Source organism: Erinaceus europaeus, chromosome 4 (assembly GCF_950295315.1).
Source record: "Erinaceus europaeus chromosome 4, mEriEur2.1, whole genome shotgun sequence".
In the NCBI taxonomy this organism is placed as follows: domain Eukaryota; kingdom Metazoa; phylum Chordata; class Mammalia; order Eulipotyphla; family Erinaceidae; genus Erinaceus; species Erinaceus europaeus.
Window position 1 is genome coordinate 112,540,415 of NC_080165.1, and position 16,487 is coordinate 112,556,901.

At 38.1% G+C, this 16,487-nt stretch overlaps 1 protein-coding gene across 5 annotated transcripts in view; it reads left to right on the forward strand.

The window, feature by feature from the left end:
- Window positions 1–16,487, forward strand: part of NHSL1 (NHS like 1) — a 163,275-nt gene that overhangs the window by 95,662 nt on the left and 51,126 nt on the right. For all 5 annotated transcript variants that reach the window (XM_060190377.1, XM_016191903.2, XM_060190380.1 and 2 more), the window contains exon 3: window positions 12,587–12,717. In XM_060190377.1, coding sequence (XP_060046360.1) covers window positions 12,587–12,717 — 131 coding nt within the window. The remainder of the gene's footprint in view (window positions 1–12,586; window positions 12,718–16,487) is intronic.

The following is a 16,487-nucleotide window of genomic DNA, read 5'->3' on the forward strand; positions in this document are numbered from 1 at the left end:
CACCCTACAGCAAGAACCTTAGGAGCAGGATCCTTCCCAGTCATTTGTGACTCCACAGAACACTGTCAAGTATGTGGTACAGTGAATACAGTTGTGTTTGTGGAGGTCTTGGAAAAGTCATGTAGGAATCTGGAAGTCAGTGTCAAAACCATGAAACAGCTGTTGGAAATAGGAGGGAGAAAATTGGAGGAGGAGACAGCATGGCAACAGGAACCCTGAAGTTTATCTGGAAGGCTTTATCTAGAGAGATGAGAAGAAGTAGGTGAAGACTGGTTGGGGAAAATCTAAGTCAGGGTAAGGCAGTCACATGGTGCTCATGATGGGGAGAGAGAAGAAAGGTCACTGAATTGGTTATTAGGTGACCAGCAGTGACCCATACAAGAGCAATTTCAAGTCTTTGAATTTAAGAAGTGAGTTTTCATGAGATAATTGTAGGGGCCAGAAGAGAGCTCATCTGATAGAGTACACACTTTACCATGCATGGGGGCCTAGGTTTGATTACCCAGCACCACCATGAACAGTAGCAGAAGTGCCATGAACAATTTAGAGATACTGTTTCTCCACCCACCTCCTCTATCTGAAAGTAAAAGGAAACAAAATGTCCACTATGAGAAGTGGAGTGTTGCGTGCTTGAGGTGGTGGGGGCCAGGTGCTGGATTATTTTTTAGGAACCAGAGAGATAGCTCACTAAATAGAATATTTGCCTTTCCATGACTGCAGCCCAGGTTTGAGTCCTAGCACCATGTGACAGGTGCTACAGCTTTGTAGAAAGCTCTGGGTGCAGTGGTCTCTTCCTCTTTATATAATGACAAAGTAATCTGGAGCAGTGGAATCACACATATGCAAGTCCCTTGCTCTGGAAGGGGGGAAAGCAAAGATAATTTTTGCAAGTAGAAAAAGAAGGGGCCCAGGCAGTAGTAAAGCAGGTTAAGCGCACATGGAGTGAAGCATAAGGATCCTGGTTCGAGTCCCTAGGTCCCCACATACAAGGGGACTTGCTTCTCAGGCGGTGAAGCAGGTCTGCAGGTGTCTGTCTGTCTTCCCCTCCTCTCTCTGTCCTATCCAACAATAACAGTAACAACAGCAACAACAATAAGGGCAACAGAATGGAAAAAATGGCCTCCAGGAGCAGTGAATTCGTAGTGCTTACACTGAGCCCATAGATAACCCTGGAGGCAAAATAAATAAATAAATAAAAATACAAATTATCATTTAACAAATAAAGGAGTAGAATAAATAATGTGACCAAACAAAGAAGAAAGGGATAGAGGTAATACTAATGTGCGCGCGCGCGCGCGCGCGTGTGTGTGTGTGTGTGTGTGTGTGTGTGTGTGTGTGTGTGTATGTGTGTGTGTATCTTCAAAATAGTCAATTTAAACATGGTAGTAGACAAAAGGAGCCCATATTTGCAGATGGAAAGAGAAAGCAGACAAGCACAAAGGAGGCTCAGGTTTCCAGCACTATCTGTCAGGCAGAATTAGAGAAAGCATGCTCTGAGATGAAGCAAAAGAATGGCAAAGTTGTTCATTAGTTAGTATTAGGGAGTTGGTGGAAATTTGGCCCCCACATTCTCTTGCTTAGTGCTTACGAATTTCAAAGACAAAATAATAACATTGCTTAAATATTGGGAACATTTTACCTTGTTGAAGGTTACCCAGTGTGATGAAACAGTGGATTAAATTCTCTATTAAGATAAGAGCAAAGACAAAAATACAATAAGAAATTCACAGAATAGACATTGTATATAAAAGGAGCTATTTAGCTCCTCACATTTGCTGGTTCATTAATTTTTTAAAATTGTGATTATAGTATCTATAACATTGCCATCTTGTGCTTGTTATTATTTTTATTTTATTCTTTTGCAACCAAGTTCATCTACTAGTGCACTGTTCCTGGAGTGTGTGTGTGTATGTGTGAGTGTGAGTGTGTGTGTGTGTGTCTGTGTGAGTGTGTGTGTGTGTGTGTGTGTGTGTGTATCTGCACTGCTCAGATTTCTGGTGGTGTGGAAGATTGAACCTGGGACATTGGAATTTTAAGGTCTTTTGGATAACCACTATGTTATCTCCCTAGCCTTGTTTGTTAGTTTTTTTTGGATAGGGGGTAAGAGGCAGAGAGAGGAGGAAATGCCTGCAGTACTCCTTCACTGACTATGAAGCTTCCCCCCTGAAGGTTGGGACCAGGGACTTAAACCACTGTCATTGCATACACTAATCTATATGTTCTTACCAGAGATTCCATTTCCTGCACATAATCTTAACCATTTTTAAGTCTTAATCGCTAATCTTAGACATTTCTAAGTCTATAGTTAAGTCGATTTAAGAATGTAGTTGGACAAGGGGCCAGGTGGTGGTGCACCTGGTTGAGCACACATGTTAACAGTGCTCAAGGACGCAGGTTTGAGTCCCCAGTCAACGACTGCCACCTCTCCAGACTCAAAGTAGGTCTCGAAACTTTACATCAGGCTCAACCTGACGCTGTTGACTGGCTACGGAAGAAGGGCAAACGCTAGAAGAAGAAGAACCTGCAGGGGGAAAGCTTCATGAGTGGTGAAGCAGTGCTGCAGGTGTCTCTCTCCCTATCACCCCCTTTCTCTCTCAATTTCTGGCTGTGTCTATTCAATAAATAAATGAAGATAAAAAATTTAAAATAAAAGAATGTAGCAGGACAATCATTACCAGCATGCATCTTCAGAAATCTTCATCTTGAAAAACTTAATAATACTATGAGCATGGTAAAATTGGAAGAGTGGTTAACCCATGAGAGGGAAGTCAGATGCCAAGAGTGTGGATAAAATGACAAACCTTTAGTTTTTTTTTTCAACTAGGTAGAGAGACTTTTTTTTTTTTTTAGTTGTAAGCAGCATACAAAGGATAAAATAGCAAAGACAGACATTTAAATGGTCCAAGTCTTAACAAAGCACCACGGATTGTTTAAACAAAAGGCTTTTTGTTGTGTTTTTGTGTCCATAGCCAGTCTGCTGTTTCAGCAATTCTATTTTAATCCCTGATAAAGTGAGTAACTTGAGTGGCCTCTATATTTTGCTCAGGGCAGCATAAAAATGCTACATTGAAGGCCCTGTGGATAAGTTTTGTTATCACTCACTGTACAACTGAAGTCCCTGGTGCTGGGTTAGGATTTCTTCAGGATATTTGATATTGAGTAGCCTTGGTGATGTTCTACCAGCTGCCAGTGATAGGGCTTTTGCATTCTACAGTGAAATGAGATCAGCTCCAAATTGGCTGTGCTCTGGTGGTGCTCAACGAGAATTCACAGATTCTTAGTTCACCCATTAATCATGAACACTAGAAAGCTTTCACCTTAATTTAAGTCAGATCTAGCTCTTCAAGTCTCCTTAAATTAATTTGGGCATGTGGAGACAGGAAATAGTAAAAACTAATTTCCTAAACTAGTAGTAGAATATGTGCTTCCTATAAATGAGGTCCTGGGTTCTATTCTGATCCCCTCCCCCAACTCCCAGAAAGTGTTTCCTGCAATAACAAATAGCTTTATACATACACATATACATAATTTATTAATTATCTTTATTTATTTGATAGAGACACCAGAAATCGAGAGGGAAGGGGGAGATAGAGAGGGAGAGAGACAGAGAGAGACACCTGCAGCCCTGCTTTACCACTCACACCCCTGCAGGTGGGGAACAAGGGCTCAAATCTGGGTCCTTACACACTATAATGTATGCTCAACCAGGTGCACCACCACCCAGCCCCGACAAATAGCTTTTAACTGTAATTATTTCTGTGGTTTGGGTGAGAAATAAAGCTAACAGTTTTATCCATTGGTTTATGTGTTAATTTTCAATTTCTGGGGGTGGGGAGGATGGTGGAATAATCCATGAGGCAGAAAATTAACCAAAATAGCCTCTTCACTCCCCCTCCAATTGCAATATCTTGATGTATAGGGTTGTTTTTTAAAAAATAATTTTTATTCCCTTTTGTTGCCCTTGTTTTATTGTTGTAATTATTATTGTTGTTGTTGTTGATGATGTCATCATTGTTGGATAGGACAGAGAAATGGAGAGAGGAGAGAAAGATAGACACCTACAGACCTGCTTCACCACTTGTGAAGCGACTCCCGTGCAGGTGGGGAGCCGGAGACTTGAACTGGAATCCTTCTGCCGGTCCTTGCACTTTGCGCCACCTGCATTTAACCGCTGCGCTACCACCTGACTCCCCCAAAAGCTGTTGGTTTTTTTTTTTTTTTTTTTAACATTTCAGTATAAAGTGAGATGTGGTATTTAATGTTAATGATAGAGAAAAAGAGAGGCTCCAAGATATTGATAAGGTGGAACTACATTCTATACATGTTGCTTTATTAATCAGTTTGTTTCCTATTCAATTATTATTCTGATGACACAATTAATAATGCTTTATCTGTCTTTGGTACTCTACCTTCTTTATCCTAGTCCTCTAAAACACTGTATAATTGAAAGAAGTCATTGGTTAATACACTAAAATAATTCTTTGGCATATGAATTCAGCAGTTGCCATATTATCAATAGCTCTCTGGCAATGGCAAAGAAACTTATCCATTGCAAAAATCCTCATTTTATCATCCCTTCTCTTCCACCTGACTCTTCCCCCATAATATTTCTGGCAACTTTCCCTGGAAATGAAACTTTATGGTGACATGTGTTCAGAGTAAACAGATATCATGGAAGTTGTCCATGTTTCTGTTTATTATTTAATGATGAATTTGGTCAATGACCCTGAAATTCTACGGAGATCAAAGTTTCAAGTACTGATTGTGTTTTCTGCACCTGTTATTTGGCCACACTGAGTCAGATCCTAAGGGCTTGGTAGTAGTGAGAAGATACTGGCTTTTATTTTCTGGGCCAGAACAACTATTGGAAGGGGTTGAACTCAAAAGTGACATAAACTGACTCATTCTTTTTAAGTCAATCTAATTCTACTTCAGTATTCAGAGTTTACAGTAAGTAGACAGAGGGTTTGGATGTGGCGAAAGTGGTATAAACAGATGATGATTACCATAGTAGTCAAATGAGAGCAGGTAGTTGCCTGAATCAGAAAGTTTCCTCTGTAGTTGGAGCTGAAATGAAATGATAAGTACCAGGAGATAGTTCAGTGGCTAGAGCACATATCTTCCCATGCTGGAAATCCTAGGTTCAGTCACTGGCACCATACTGGAACATTATGGACAGCACCAGAGGAAACACCATGTGGGGTGGAATCATGTTTGAGTCTGAACCATCCCCCTCACTCCCTCCCCAGCAGATTTTTAAGTGGAGCTGGAGAGACTGCTTGGTATCACTGAGGTTCCTCAGTTCATTCCCTAGTACCTCAAAAACAAACAAACAAAAAAAGACAAATACATCGGGAATTTTATGGAAATCTTGACATGTCTCAGACATGTCTGCAGTATCAAGATTTCCAGTTGCAGCAGAATCACCTGGAAACTTATTAGGAAATGCTAGATCCAGGTTTGGAAGGTAGCACAGCAGTTTATGCAACAGACTTTCATGCAACAGGTCCAGAGGGCCCAGGTTCAATCCTTGGCACCACCACAAACCAGTGTTATAAAACTTTTCTTGTGTACTTAAAAGCTCCACTTACATTCTTCAGTTATGTAACACCTGATACAGAAAATTGGGTTGGAATTTTCATATATATGTGTGTGTGTGTGTCTGTGTCTGTGTGTTTGTGTCTGTGTGTGTATTTGTGTTAGTTTTTCAATTTTTTTTTTTTGATGTTGTTGTATAGAGACAGAAAGAAATTGAGAGGGAAGGGTGAACAAAAAGGGCACCTACAGCTTTACTTCACCACTCAACAAGTTTCCCTCCTGCAGGTGGGGACTGGGGACTTGACTAGGTCCTTGTGCATGGTAGCATATGTGTTCAACCAGGTGCACCACTGCTTGCTTTTTTTTTTTTTTCTTTCCTCCTCATGTGTTCTTGATCTTCGGATACTGGACAAAGATATCTAATAGAACCAACCTTCTGCCTTTTTGATAATCTGATGGATAACTAAAATAGAAAGAAGCTTAAAGACCTGGATCTACAAGTAACTTAACACCTGGACTTCATGATCCTTAAAACAGATTTCATATCTGTTGTTCTTTAGTTCCCAGAGGGATATTTTAAAAACAAACTAAACAATGTTGGCAAAGGACTTTCAGTTTAGATGAAAGTGCATTTACTAAATGATAATAGCAGTGGCTTTGAAGATCAGTGATCAGAAGAGATTTTTTAAAAAATATTTATAAACTTTATCTGATTTGATAGGACAGAGAGAAATTGAGAAGGGAGGGCAATAGAGAAGGAAAGAGATACCAAGAGAAGTTTGTAGCACTGCTTCGCCACTTGTGAATCTTTCCCCCTGCAGGTGAGGACCTGGGCTTGACCCTTGTCCTTGAGTATGGTAACATGTGTACTTAACCAGGTGCGCCACCGCCCAGCCTCAGAAAGAGGTTTTTTTTTTAGACTACAGCTTTTCCTTGTATATTCTCTCTTGAAGCAGAGCATCATGATCATTATGTTAATAATTAACTGTGAAATGGGAGCCCTCCCAACTTCTAGAGACCTTGAATTGTAGTGGGAATATTATGAGAGATTTGTTACTGTTAAGTCACATTCAGATTTTAGAATACGATATCTTTAGAATGCTTTGCTATTGTGAAATATCAAAATTGTGCTTCCCGACCTATTTCAAACTTTTCCTAGCATTTCAGAACCTTTTAAAATAAGGCAATGTTTCACTTTGCTTTATGTTTTCTCGTAAGATTATATATATGAAAACTGATAAACTGCTCCTGTTCTTTTACCAGCATCACTAAGTGAGTTCCTGTTTCTTCATCCAGATAGCATTGAACGATCTTATTGTGGTTTATTGGGAGTTTATGTACTTGAGTCATTTTGAGCTGAATTCTAACATGATGGGCAGAAAGAAAGTGATAAATGCAAAAGAATTTGTATTGTTTCTTCCTCCCGAGAGTACTTTTTAGTGACAGGCTGAAAACCAGAGTTGTAGTAATTTTCTTTAAGATGAAAATGTGTACTCACATGCTTCCAGTGTCCCTGTCTTCTTATAAAAACTCTACTTGTATTGAAGTAGGACTTCCCCTAATGACCTCATTTAAATCTGGTTGTACATTGAAAGACCTTTTTTCTGGTCACGTTTACACAGGGCCAGAAACTCAGTATTTTGAGGGCAGACAGAATTAGACCCATAACACATACTTTCATACCAGAGAAACTCAGTAAATTCTTCCCCTTTAAGTGGTTACAGTATGTAAAAAAATTTTTAAAAACCCACACATATGGAGTACCTCTCTGTTAGATACTCTTCCAGTTTAACAACATTCCTAAGTACAAGGTTTGTTTTGTGAAATTAACTAGGTAATAAAACTTTATAAATTCTGTGCTAAGGTTAGTTAAAATATTTTTTCATTATTGATTTAATATTCATTTACAAAATTATACGATAATAGGGATTCCATGCAGTTCCCACCACCAGAGTTCTGTGTCCACATCTCCTCCACTGGAAACTGCAGTAGTTCTCCCAAGGTCACTGATATAGGCTGATTTCTCCCTCTCTCTCTCTCTCTCTCTCTCTCCCTCTCTCCCTCTCTCTCTCCCTCCCTCCCTCTCTCCCTCTCTCCCTCCCTCCCTCTCTCCCTCTCTCCCTCTCTCCCTCCCTCCCTCTCTCTATTTCTCCCTCCCTCCCATTTTTTTCAATGGTCCTGCCTTCACTTTTTAAGTCACCCTTACACCTATTACTATTTCTGGGGTTTTCCCCTTTTTTCCTCTTCTCTCTCAGATAAGAGAAACAGTGTCTGGTGTCTTCTTGTGTTTTCCAGATTCACTTCCCTTTCACTAATAGTATAAAAAGAAGCTGATCCTGGGTCCATACTCCATGGGGATAAAGAATAGGAAAGCTATCAAAGGAAGGGGTGGGATACTGAGTTCTGGTCATGGGAATTGCTTGGAAATGTACCTCTCTTATTCTATGGTCTTGTCAATATTTCCATTTTATAAATGAAAATTATATATATATATATATATATATATATGTATATATATGATTTCTGCTGACAAATGCTTTGGGTCCTGGTGGAATGGGGGAGAGGTGTACAGAACTCTCTGGTTTTCTTCTCCTGTCATTTACCCTTCTGGGAATATGGACCAAAATTCTTTTTGGGGTGCAGAAGGTAGGTGTTCTGGCTACTTTAATTGCTTCTCTGCTGGACAATGGCATTGGCAGATAGATCATACCCTATACCTATTGCTGTCTTTCCGTAGTAGACTAGGGCTCTGGAGAGGTGAGGTTCCAGGAATGGTGAGGTCATCTGCCCAAGGAAGTCAGAGTGCAATCATAGTAACATCTGCAACTTAGTGACTGAAAGTCAGTAAGATTGAAAGCAGAAGGAAATGTTTAATAAACAAGAGCCATACAGTTGGAACAGAGCAGAGGAAAGTAACGACCTTAGGGTAGAAGGAAGCTAGGAAGTCTTATTTTAGGTGTGTTGACTAGGAACCTAAATCTTAGTAATCTTTGCTTGAGCTTAATAGTTAACATGGGGGTGTACTAGAAATATTGTCTGGGAAGATGGTGTCAAAATTGAGACTCGAACTAGTAAGCATGATTAGGGCAGAGAGTTGCTCACAAACTTGAAAATATATAAATACAATTATCTGTTTACCATATCAATCTAACTTGGGGCCCATATCAGTCAACCTAAATATTTAACTCTTATTTACTTCATAATTAAAAGTTTCTGTCTTGTTTTATTTTTTTGTTGTTGTTTGTTTGTTTTTAAGAGGTTAAAATGGGGAAGTCTGTGGAATAGTTTGACTTATGAAGACTTGGAGGCCAGGGTATATAAAATTTTAAGATGGTTAGATGAGCATCTCATTTTACATCATGATTTTTTCCTGTATTTAAATTTTTGTCTATCAAGAAATGTTCGTTGGGGGAAAGGAGGTGGTGCACGTGGTTGAGCACACACATTATATTTACAAGTACTCAGGTTCAAGGCCCCAGTTCCCACCTGCAGGGGAAGAGCTTCACAAGAAGTGAAGCTGTGCTGTAAGTGTCTCTCTCTCCCCCCACCCCTCTCTATTTCCTCTTTATCCAAAGTAAAGGGGAAAAAATTAAAAAGAAACGTTTGTTGTTCTTGAACTAAAGTTTTGCATGAAGGTTAGGAGCCATAGTTTTATAGGGAAGGAAGTTTGAGGTTGAGAAATTGGAGGACATAATGAACAGTGACACCTTTATCCCAGCAGTCCTGGGAAAACAATAGCATAGTTCTACCCTAAATTTCTGTTGCAAGAAGACTATGCATTAAAAATAGATCTTCTATTACATTTGGTATCTTGTTTCCAGTCTCTCGTTGCTGAGATAATCTTACTTTAACTTAAACTTTGCCTTAAAGTTACTCTCAGTTTAGTGTTAAGGAAGATTTCGTTTAGTCACGGTGACTTGTGCTCATTTACATCTCATTCTACAGATAATAAACTCAGTTTTTAATGCACAAGTCCATGATTTTAAAAACTGACAGCTCTTGTAAATGTAAATGGGCAAGAGGAAAAATTCCTAGATTGCCCCTAGGATTGGAATAAGTGTGATTGGAATAAATCTGATGAGTTTACTAGATTTGAAAATTTTGCTAAGTGTAAAATAAAAATTGGGCCTCTGCCACAAATTAAACATACTTTAATCTTGGACTCAGCACCATATTTCATTTGATACACTACTATATAAATATTTCCGTGACATAAATTTTATAGTAGAAGAAAAAAAAAAAACCAGGAATTGTGTTTTAAAATGGGCTCAAGCGATAACGTATACTAAAGTAGTAATAGTTGCCAGACTTTCATGCTTCTGACTTATGATAATAAATTAGCAAAAAATTTATTCATTTAATATTCAACTAGTGTCAAGCCACATTAGCTTTTTTTTTAAATACATTACTGCAAAGGATAGCAGAATTATTATGATTCTTAGAGATGATCGAAGCTGGCAGTGCCTCCTTATTTCCCAGCAGATGAATCTTTTTCAGTCTTGCATGGCACCCAAATTTTGGGAAGATAGTCAATATTATAAATTTTTAGAATTTTAAGCTTACTGTTAGAGTCAATGATAGAAGAAGATCCATTTTGGAGAACAGAAGGATTTATTCTAGGAAGGTCTTGACTTTCACTTTGAATTTAATTTTGCCAAGTATTTTTAAACACAGAGTTACATGACAAGTAACTTCAGTTAGTTTTTATTAGTTTGATTTACAGGATTTACTTTGAATCTTTAGGAAACTTCCATCTATAGAACCACAGGAAAGTTAATTTAGTTAATGAAATGTAAAATATTGAGAGGTAGAGAGAGAGAGAGAGAGAGAGATTCTCCAAGACTAGAGGCCTGCACCTCTCTGGCTTAAGGTGCTTCTAGGGGTTGGAGCCTCAAGGGATAAAAGCCTTTTATATAACTATTATGCTATCTCTCCAGCTTCTGAGTGTTTTTTTTTTTTTCTTTTTTTTAGTCTGAACTTGTAGGTAGGCAAAAGAAAATAAAGTAGATACTTAGAGAAGTCTAGAATTGTGCACAGAGCACTGATGATGCCTGGGTAGCATTACCTCTGTACAATCAGAGTATAAATTCAGGTTGTATGCTTTTGTTTTTTAGAGATATTGCCAAATATTAGAGAATATCTGGAAATATTTCTTACTGGAAAGAGATGAATATGAATAAATCCCCATTAAAAATAAGTTGTGTTTTGTGCAACTCATTTTTTAAATTTCCTTTTTACTCAAGATTAAGAGTAATTGCAGGGGCTGGGTGGTGGCGCACCTTGTTGAATGCACATGTTACAGTGAAAAAGGACCTGGGTTCAAGCCTCCAGTCCTCACCTGCATGGGAAAAGCTTTGCAAGTAGTGAAGCAGTGCTATAGGTGTCTCTGTCTCTCTCTCTCTATCACCCCCTTCCCTCCAGATTTCTGCCTATCTCGACTCAATAAATAAAGATAATAAAATTTATTTTTTTAAAAGAGTAGTTGCCAGCCTAGTACAAGTTAGTTATCCAATAAATAACTGATGTTTTAACATTTGCTCCCTTATGATTGTGTGTGCATTTTCTAGTTATTTTGGCATTTTAGAAGATCCTCATGACTATTTGTATATATAAGATCATAAAATAGCTGATTTATACTTCTGGGTTAGAGAAGGAGGAGGAATGAGTACTTTATCCCCAGGTTGGAGAATTTTTATCCCTAAGGGGCTACTTGTCTCCTCTCTGAGGGAGGGTCATAGAGCCTGGTGCTAGAAAGGAATTCTGAAGATATGTCCTACTTTAGTTTTGTGTCTTTAGGTGTGTGGTTTTAAAAACCCTAGACACATCTTTGCACATTTTTAGCAAGCAGGGTATTTAAAAGCACCCTGTGGTGAATCTTCTGCAAAGCAAATGTTCCTCTAAGGTGCCTTTATAGGTAATAGGAAAGCTCCAGGTACTTTAAAAAGCCACTACCACCCTTTTTCTTCTTTCTTTCTTTCTTTCTTTCTTTCTTTCTTTCTTTCTTTCTTTCTTTCTTTCTTTCTTTCCTCCCTCCCTTTCCTCCCTCCCTCCCTTCTTTCCTTCCCCCTCCCTCCCTCTTTCTTTCTTTTTCTCTTTCTTCTTTTCTTTCTCTTTCTTTCTTTCCTTCCTTCCTTCCTTCCTTTCTTTCTTCCCTCCCTTACTTCCTTCCTTCCTTCCTCTCCCTTTCTTTCTTTCTTCCCCTTTCTTTCTTCCTTCCTTCCTTCCTTCCTTCCTTCCTTCCTTCCTTCCTTCCCCTTTCTTTCTTTCTTTCTTTCTTCCTCTTTCTTTCTTTCTCTTCTTCTTTCTTTCTTTCTTTCTTCCTTCTTTCTTCTTTCTTTGTTTTTTTTCTTTCTTCTCCTTTCTTCCTTTCTTTCTTGTATTTGAACCCCACTATTGCGCATAATCAGTGCTGTTCATTCACCTTGAAGAGCGAGATCCTTGTCTTTGATTAGCCAGTGGCCCAAGTCCCTTGCCATCCAGAGTAGCATGCCTCCATACTGACCTTGTGGTACCTGACATTCCTCTGTGGCATCTCAGACTCCCATCACCTTCATATTAAATTCCACATAGTGATCATAGGTTGGTTGGCATCAGAGATGAAAACTAAAAGTAAATAAGAACCTTATAATTCTTGATTTTTCATGTCACTTCCAACCGATGAGTTTAGGAAATAAGCATAGTTTGATAATATCCTGGTTTTTGAGTTTGGTGTAAAAGCACACAATCAATTGATAGTATGAAAAATTAAGACTCTGGGTTGAATTTCTAAGCCCAGGACTGACTTGCATAATGTTATTGAGAAAATAATTTAATTACCCTAAACTTAAAGGATTGTCATTGTGGGTGCTAAAGCTAATTAATATATTGAAGTATATGTTTTATTTATTTATTTTAGTTGATTTATCATTTTCATTATTAATGTTGTTATTATGAAATTTTTATTATACTTACCTTGGCAAATATTTCTAAAAAACTAAATAAGGAAGAAGAGTAGACAAATTCTGATTTGTAATATCCTTTCTTCCCTCCTCTCTTGTACTCTCTACAGAGTGTGACAAATTACGGCGGGATGGCTACCGAAGTTCTCAGTATTACTCCCAGGGGCCCACCTTTGCAGCCAACTCCAGCTCACTCTGTGATGAGGATTATCAAGATGAGGATGATGAAACAGATCAAAAAGTAAGACTTCTAGTTTAAAATTGGAGCCCAGACCATAAAAAGGAACATACAAGTGGGAAAACTGGTAAAATCTGTTAAAAGATGAACAGAAGTATAAAAAAAATTTTTTTTTTTTAGCAAAGATGATTAAAATCAGGCAGAATTTAATCAAGCAGATGTAAAGGAGCTCCAAAGAACAATACAAAATAACACTTTAAGTACACACATATTTATTAGTTAAATAAATTAAAGAAATAATGAGCAAATCAGTGAATGAACAGTTACCACTTATCACTATGGAGGATTACCTGTACTCAAAGAATAAAAGCTTTTTAAAAAATGACTGTGTTATAAAACCTCAGGGGCAAAGAGTTATAATGTTCATTCCGTTGTGCTGATAGAAATCTCTCTAGGTTTTGTTTTGTTTTTTTCTCTCTAGGGTTTTATGTTTTCTTTGTTTATTTGTTTTCAAAATGAAAGACTTACAAGTAAAAGGGAGCAGAGAGGAAGAGTATAATTGCAATAGGCAAAAAAAATATATTGTTCATGACAGGGCTACTTTTTCTAGGGGATCTTAGAAGTGTATCTAATTAGTGCTGATCATGTGATTCCTAATTCATTGGGTTAAGATTTTATTTTTGGGATTGCTGAAACTATTAGTCTCAATTTGGTGACATGGGACTTAGTGGAAGTGGTCCAATTTTGGTTCAGTTTTCTTATTTCTTAAGAAGAATGCTTGTTAGTTAATAGTAATATTCCAATGTAATGTTTTTTGTTTTTGTTTTTTTTTTACAAACATTACATGCTTGTATGGTATGCCAGCATTAGGAAAAATTAATGTGATTAGAAACATTATTTGGGGGGCCAGGAGGTGACACATCTGGTTGAGCCCACACATTATAGTGTGCAAGGACCCAGGTTGAAACCCTTGATCCCCACCTGCAGGGAAAAGCAACACAAGTGGTAAAGCAGGGTTGCAGGTGACCCTTTGTCTCTTTCCCTCACTATATGCCCCTTCCCTGTCAATTGTTCTCTGTCTCTATCCAATAATAAATACAAAAAAAAGAAAGAAAGAAACATTTTATATAACTTCTCTAAGTCTAAAGTTAATATAAAAATATGGAGAATACTAGGGATCCATTAGAACAATCAGCACATTTGTGCAGTCTGAATATTCCTATCAGTTATTAATGAGAGAGAGAAAAAGAGAACCCAGAGCATTACTCTGTCATATGCAAGAGATCCATCGCAAGACCTTAAGCTTGCATGTCAGGCACTCAGTGAGCTACCCAATGAGTAGTGATCAGAGCTGTGGCTTGTGGTTAGATCTCTAAGACTCAGGCATGATAGCAACTGTCTCTCTCTTACTCGATTTGTTCTTTCTCAGTTTATCTCTCTCTTAGATAAATAAAATATTTTTTAAAAAAAATTAAAAATAAGGGGTCAGGTGGTGACACACTGGGTTAAAGCTCACATAGTACCAAGAGCCTGGGCCCACACTCGGATCCTGGTTTGAGCCCCTGGCTCCCTACCTGTGGGTGGCAAGGGGTTGCTTCACAAGCGGTTAAGCAGGTCTGCAGGAGTTTGTCTTTCTGTCTCCCTATTTCCCCTTCCTCTCTCAATTTCTCTCTGTCCTAGTCAATAAAAAAAACAAAAGAGAAAAAAATGGTCGCCAGGAACAGTGGATTCAAAGTCCAGGCATCCAGCACCAGCAATAAACCTAGAGGCAAAATGAATGAATGAATGAATGAATGAATGAATGAATGAATACATATCCAGAAAATGAATGAAAGAGAACACAGCACCAAATCTTCTCTCAATGTGGCGGGAGCCAGGCTTGAACCTGGGTCAAACACATGACCAAGCAGCTTTGAATGTTATTTCATGTTTCTTTTCTCACACCATCGCATATGATGTAGTGCAAACTATTATAGTTAATGCAAATAAGCATTTTTTTCAGTAATAAATACACATAAAATAATAAAAATGGGAATTTTTTAAATTTATTTTTTATTTAAGAAAGGATTAATTAACAAAACCATAGGGTAGGAGGGGTACAACTCCACACAATTCCCACCACCCAATCTCCATAACCCATCCCCTCCCCTGATAGCTTTCCCATTCTCTATCCCTCTGGAAGCATGGACCCAGGGTCCTTATGGGTTGCAGAAGGTGGAAGGTCTGGCTTCTATAATTGCTTCCCCGCTGAACATGGACGTTGACTGGTCGGTCCATACTCCCAGTCTGCCTCTCTCTTTCCCTAGTAGGGTGGGTCTCTGGGGAATCGGAGCTCCAGGCCACATTGGTGGGGTCTTTAGTCCAGGGAAGCCTGGCCGGCATCCTGATGGCATCTGGAATAATAAAAATGGCAATTTTGACTTACATAGCTTTACTTCCATTTTATTAAGTAGTATAAACTGGCTGGATTATTTAAAAGGTTGATGAATAGAACTGAGTATAGAAGTTCTTAAAATAAACATTAGGAGAATTTCATGAAACTTCAGTACATAAATGCTGTGTTGTTTGGAGAACATCATTAAGATGTATTATCCTTTTTCAAATAGGTCACATCAGAGAAAAATATATGTAACAACTGGTTAAAACTGAAAAATTATTCCCATATGTTTTTAGTTTTTTAATGAAGGTTGTCCTCAGTCTTTTTACTATAAAATGTCTTTTCTATTTCTTTAAAAGGCATTTTCACATGTTAAATTAATCCCTAGATGTTCTGAAATATACAGAGAAGATTACTTTATCTATTAGGGAAAGCAGCTAACTCAAAATTGGTCGAGTCTTAAAAATTTTTTTTCCTTCGTTTTCTTAAGTATATAGAGGATCAGGTTGACTTATGTTCAGATTTTTAAAAAATCATTAGGTCTCATTATCTTCTCAAGATAATCTTGTTGAAAACTTTCAGGAGTCGGGCGGTAGCGCAGCAGGTTAAGTGCAAGTGGCGCAAAATGCAAGGACTGGCAGAAGGATCCTGGTTCGAGCCCCGGATCCCCACCTGCAGTGGTGTCGCTTCACAGGCAGTGAAACAGGTCTGCAGGTGTCTATCTTTCTCTCCCCCTCTGCCTTCCCCTCTTCTCTTGAGTTTTCTCTGTCCTATCCAACAACAATAACATTGATGATAACTACAACAATAAAACAACAAGGGCAACAAAAGGGAATAAATAAATAAATATTTTTTAAAAAAGAAAAGAAAACTTTCATAAGGGCAGGGGTAGGTAGCATAATGGTTATGCAAACAGACTTCCATGCCTGAGGCTTCAAAGTCCCAGGTTCAAACCCCTGCACCACCATAAGCCAGAGCTGAGCAGTGCTCTGGAAAAAAAAAAGAAAAAAAGAAACAAATATATCAAAGCATATAATGTATCACTTAATTATGAATTACTAAATATTAAATACCAACTAGTAAATAGTAACACCATCTTATTAACTCTATGTAATGCTTTTTTTTTTTCCCCTATGTAATGCTTTTTTTTTCCCTGTCCCATTCTCTCCACCTTCTATTCTGCTCAGTGCTTCTCTCTGTTACTTCTGCAATGTCTTGGTTCTTTGGAGCATCAAAAAAAAAAAAAACTCCTACAATTCCACTACTACATATCCAATTTGATGGTCTTGATCACATTCTTTTTAAATTTATTAATAACTACTAGATTAATTATGATGCTCTCTAGCAGAGACTATGCTTTTTTACTTTTTTAAAAAAATGTTTGTTTATTATTGGATAGGGACAGAGAGAAATTGAGAGGAGAGTAGATAGAGAGGGAGAGAGACACCTGCAGCAC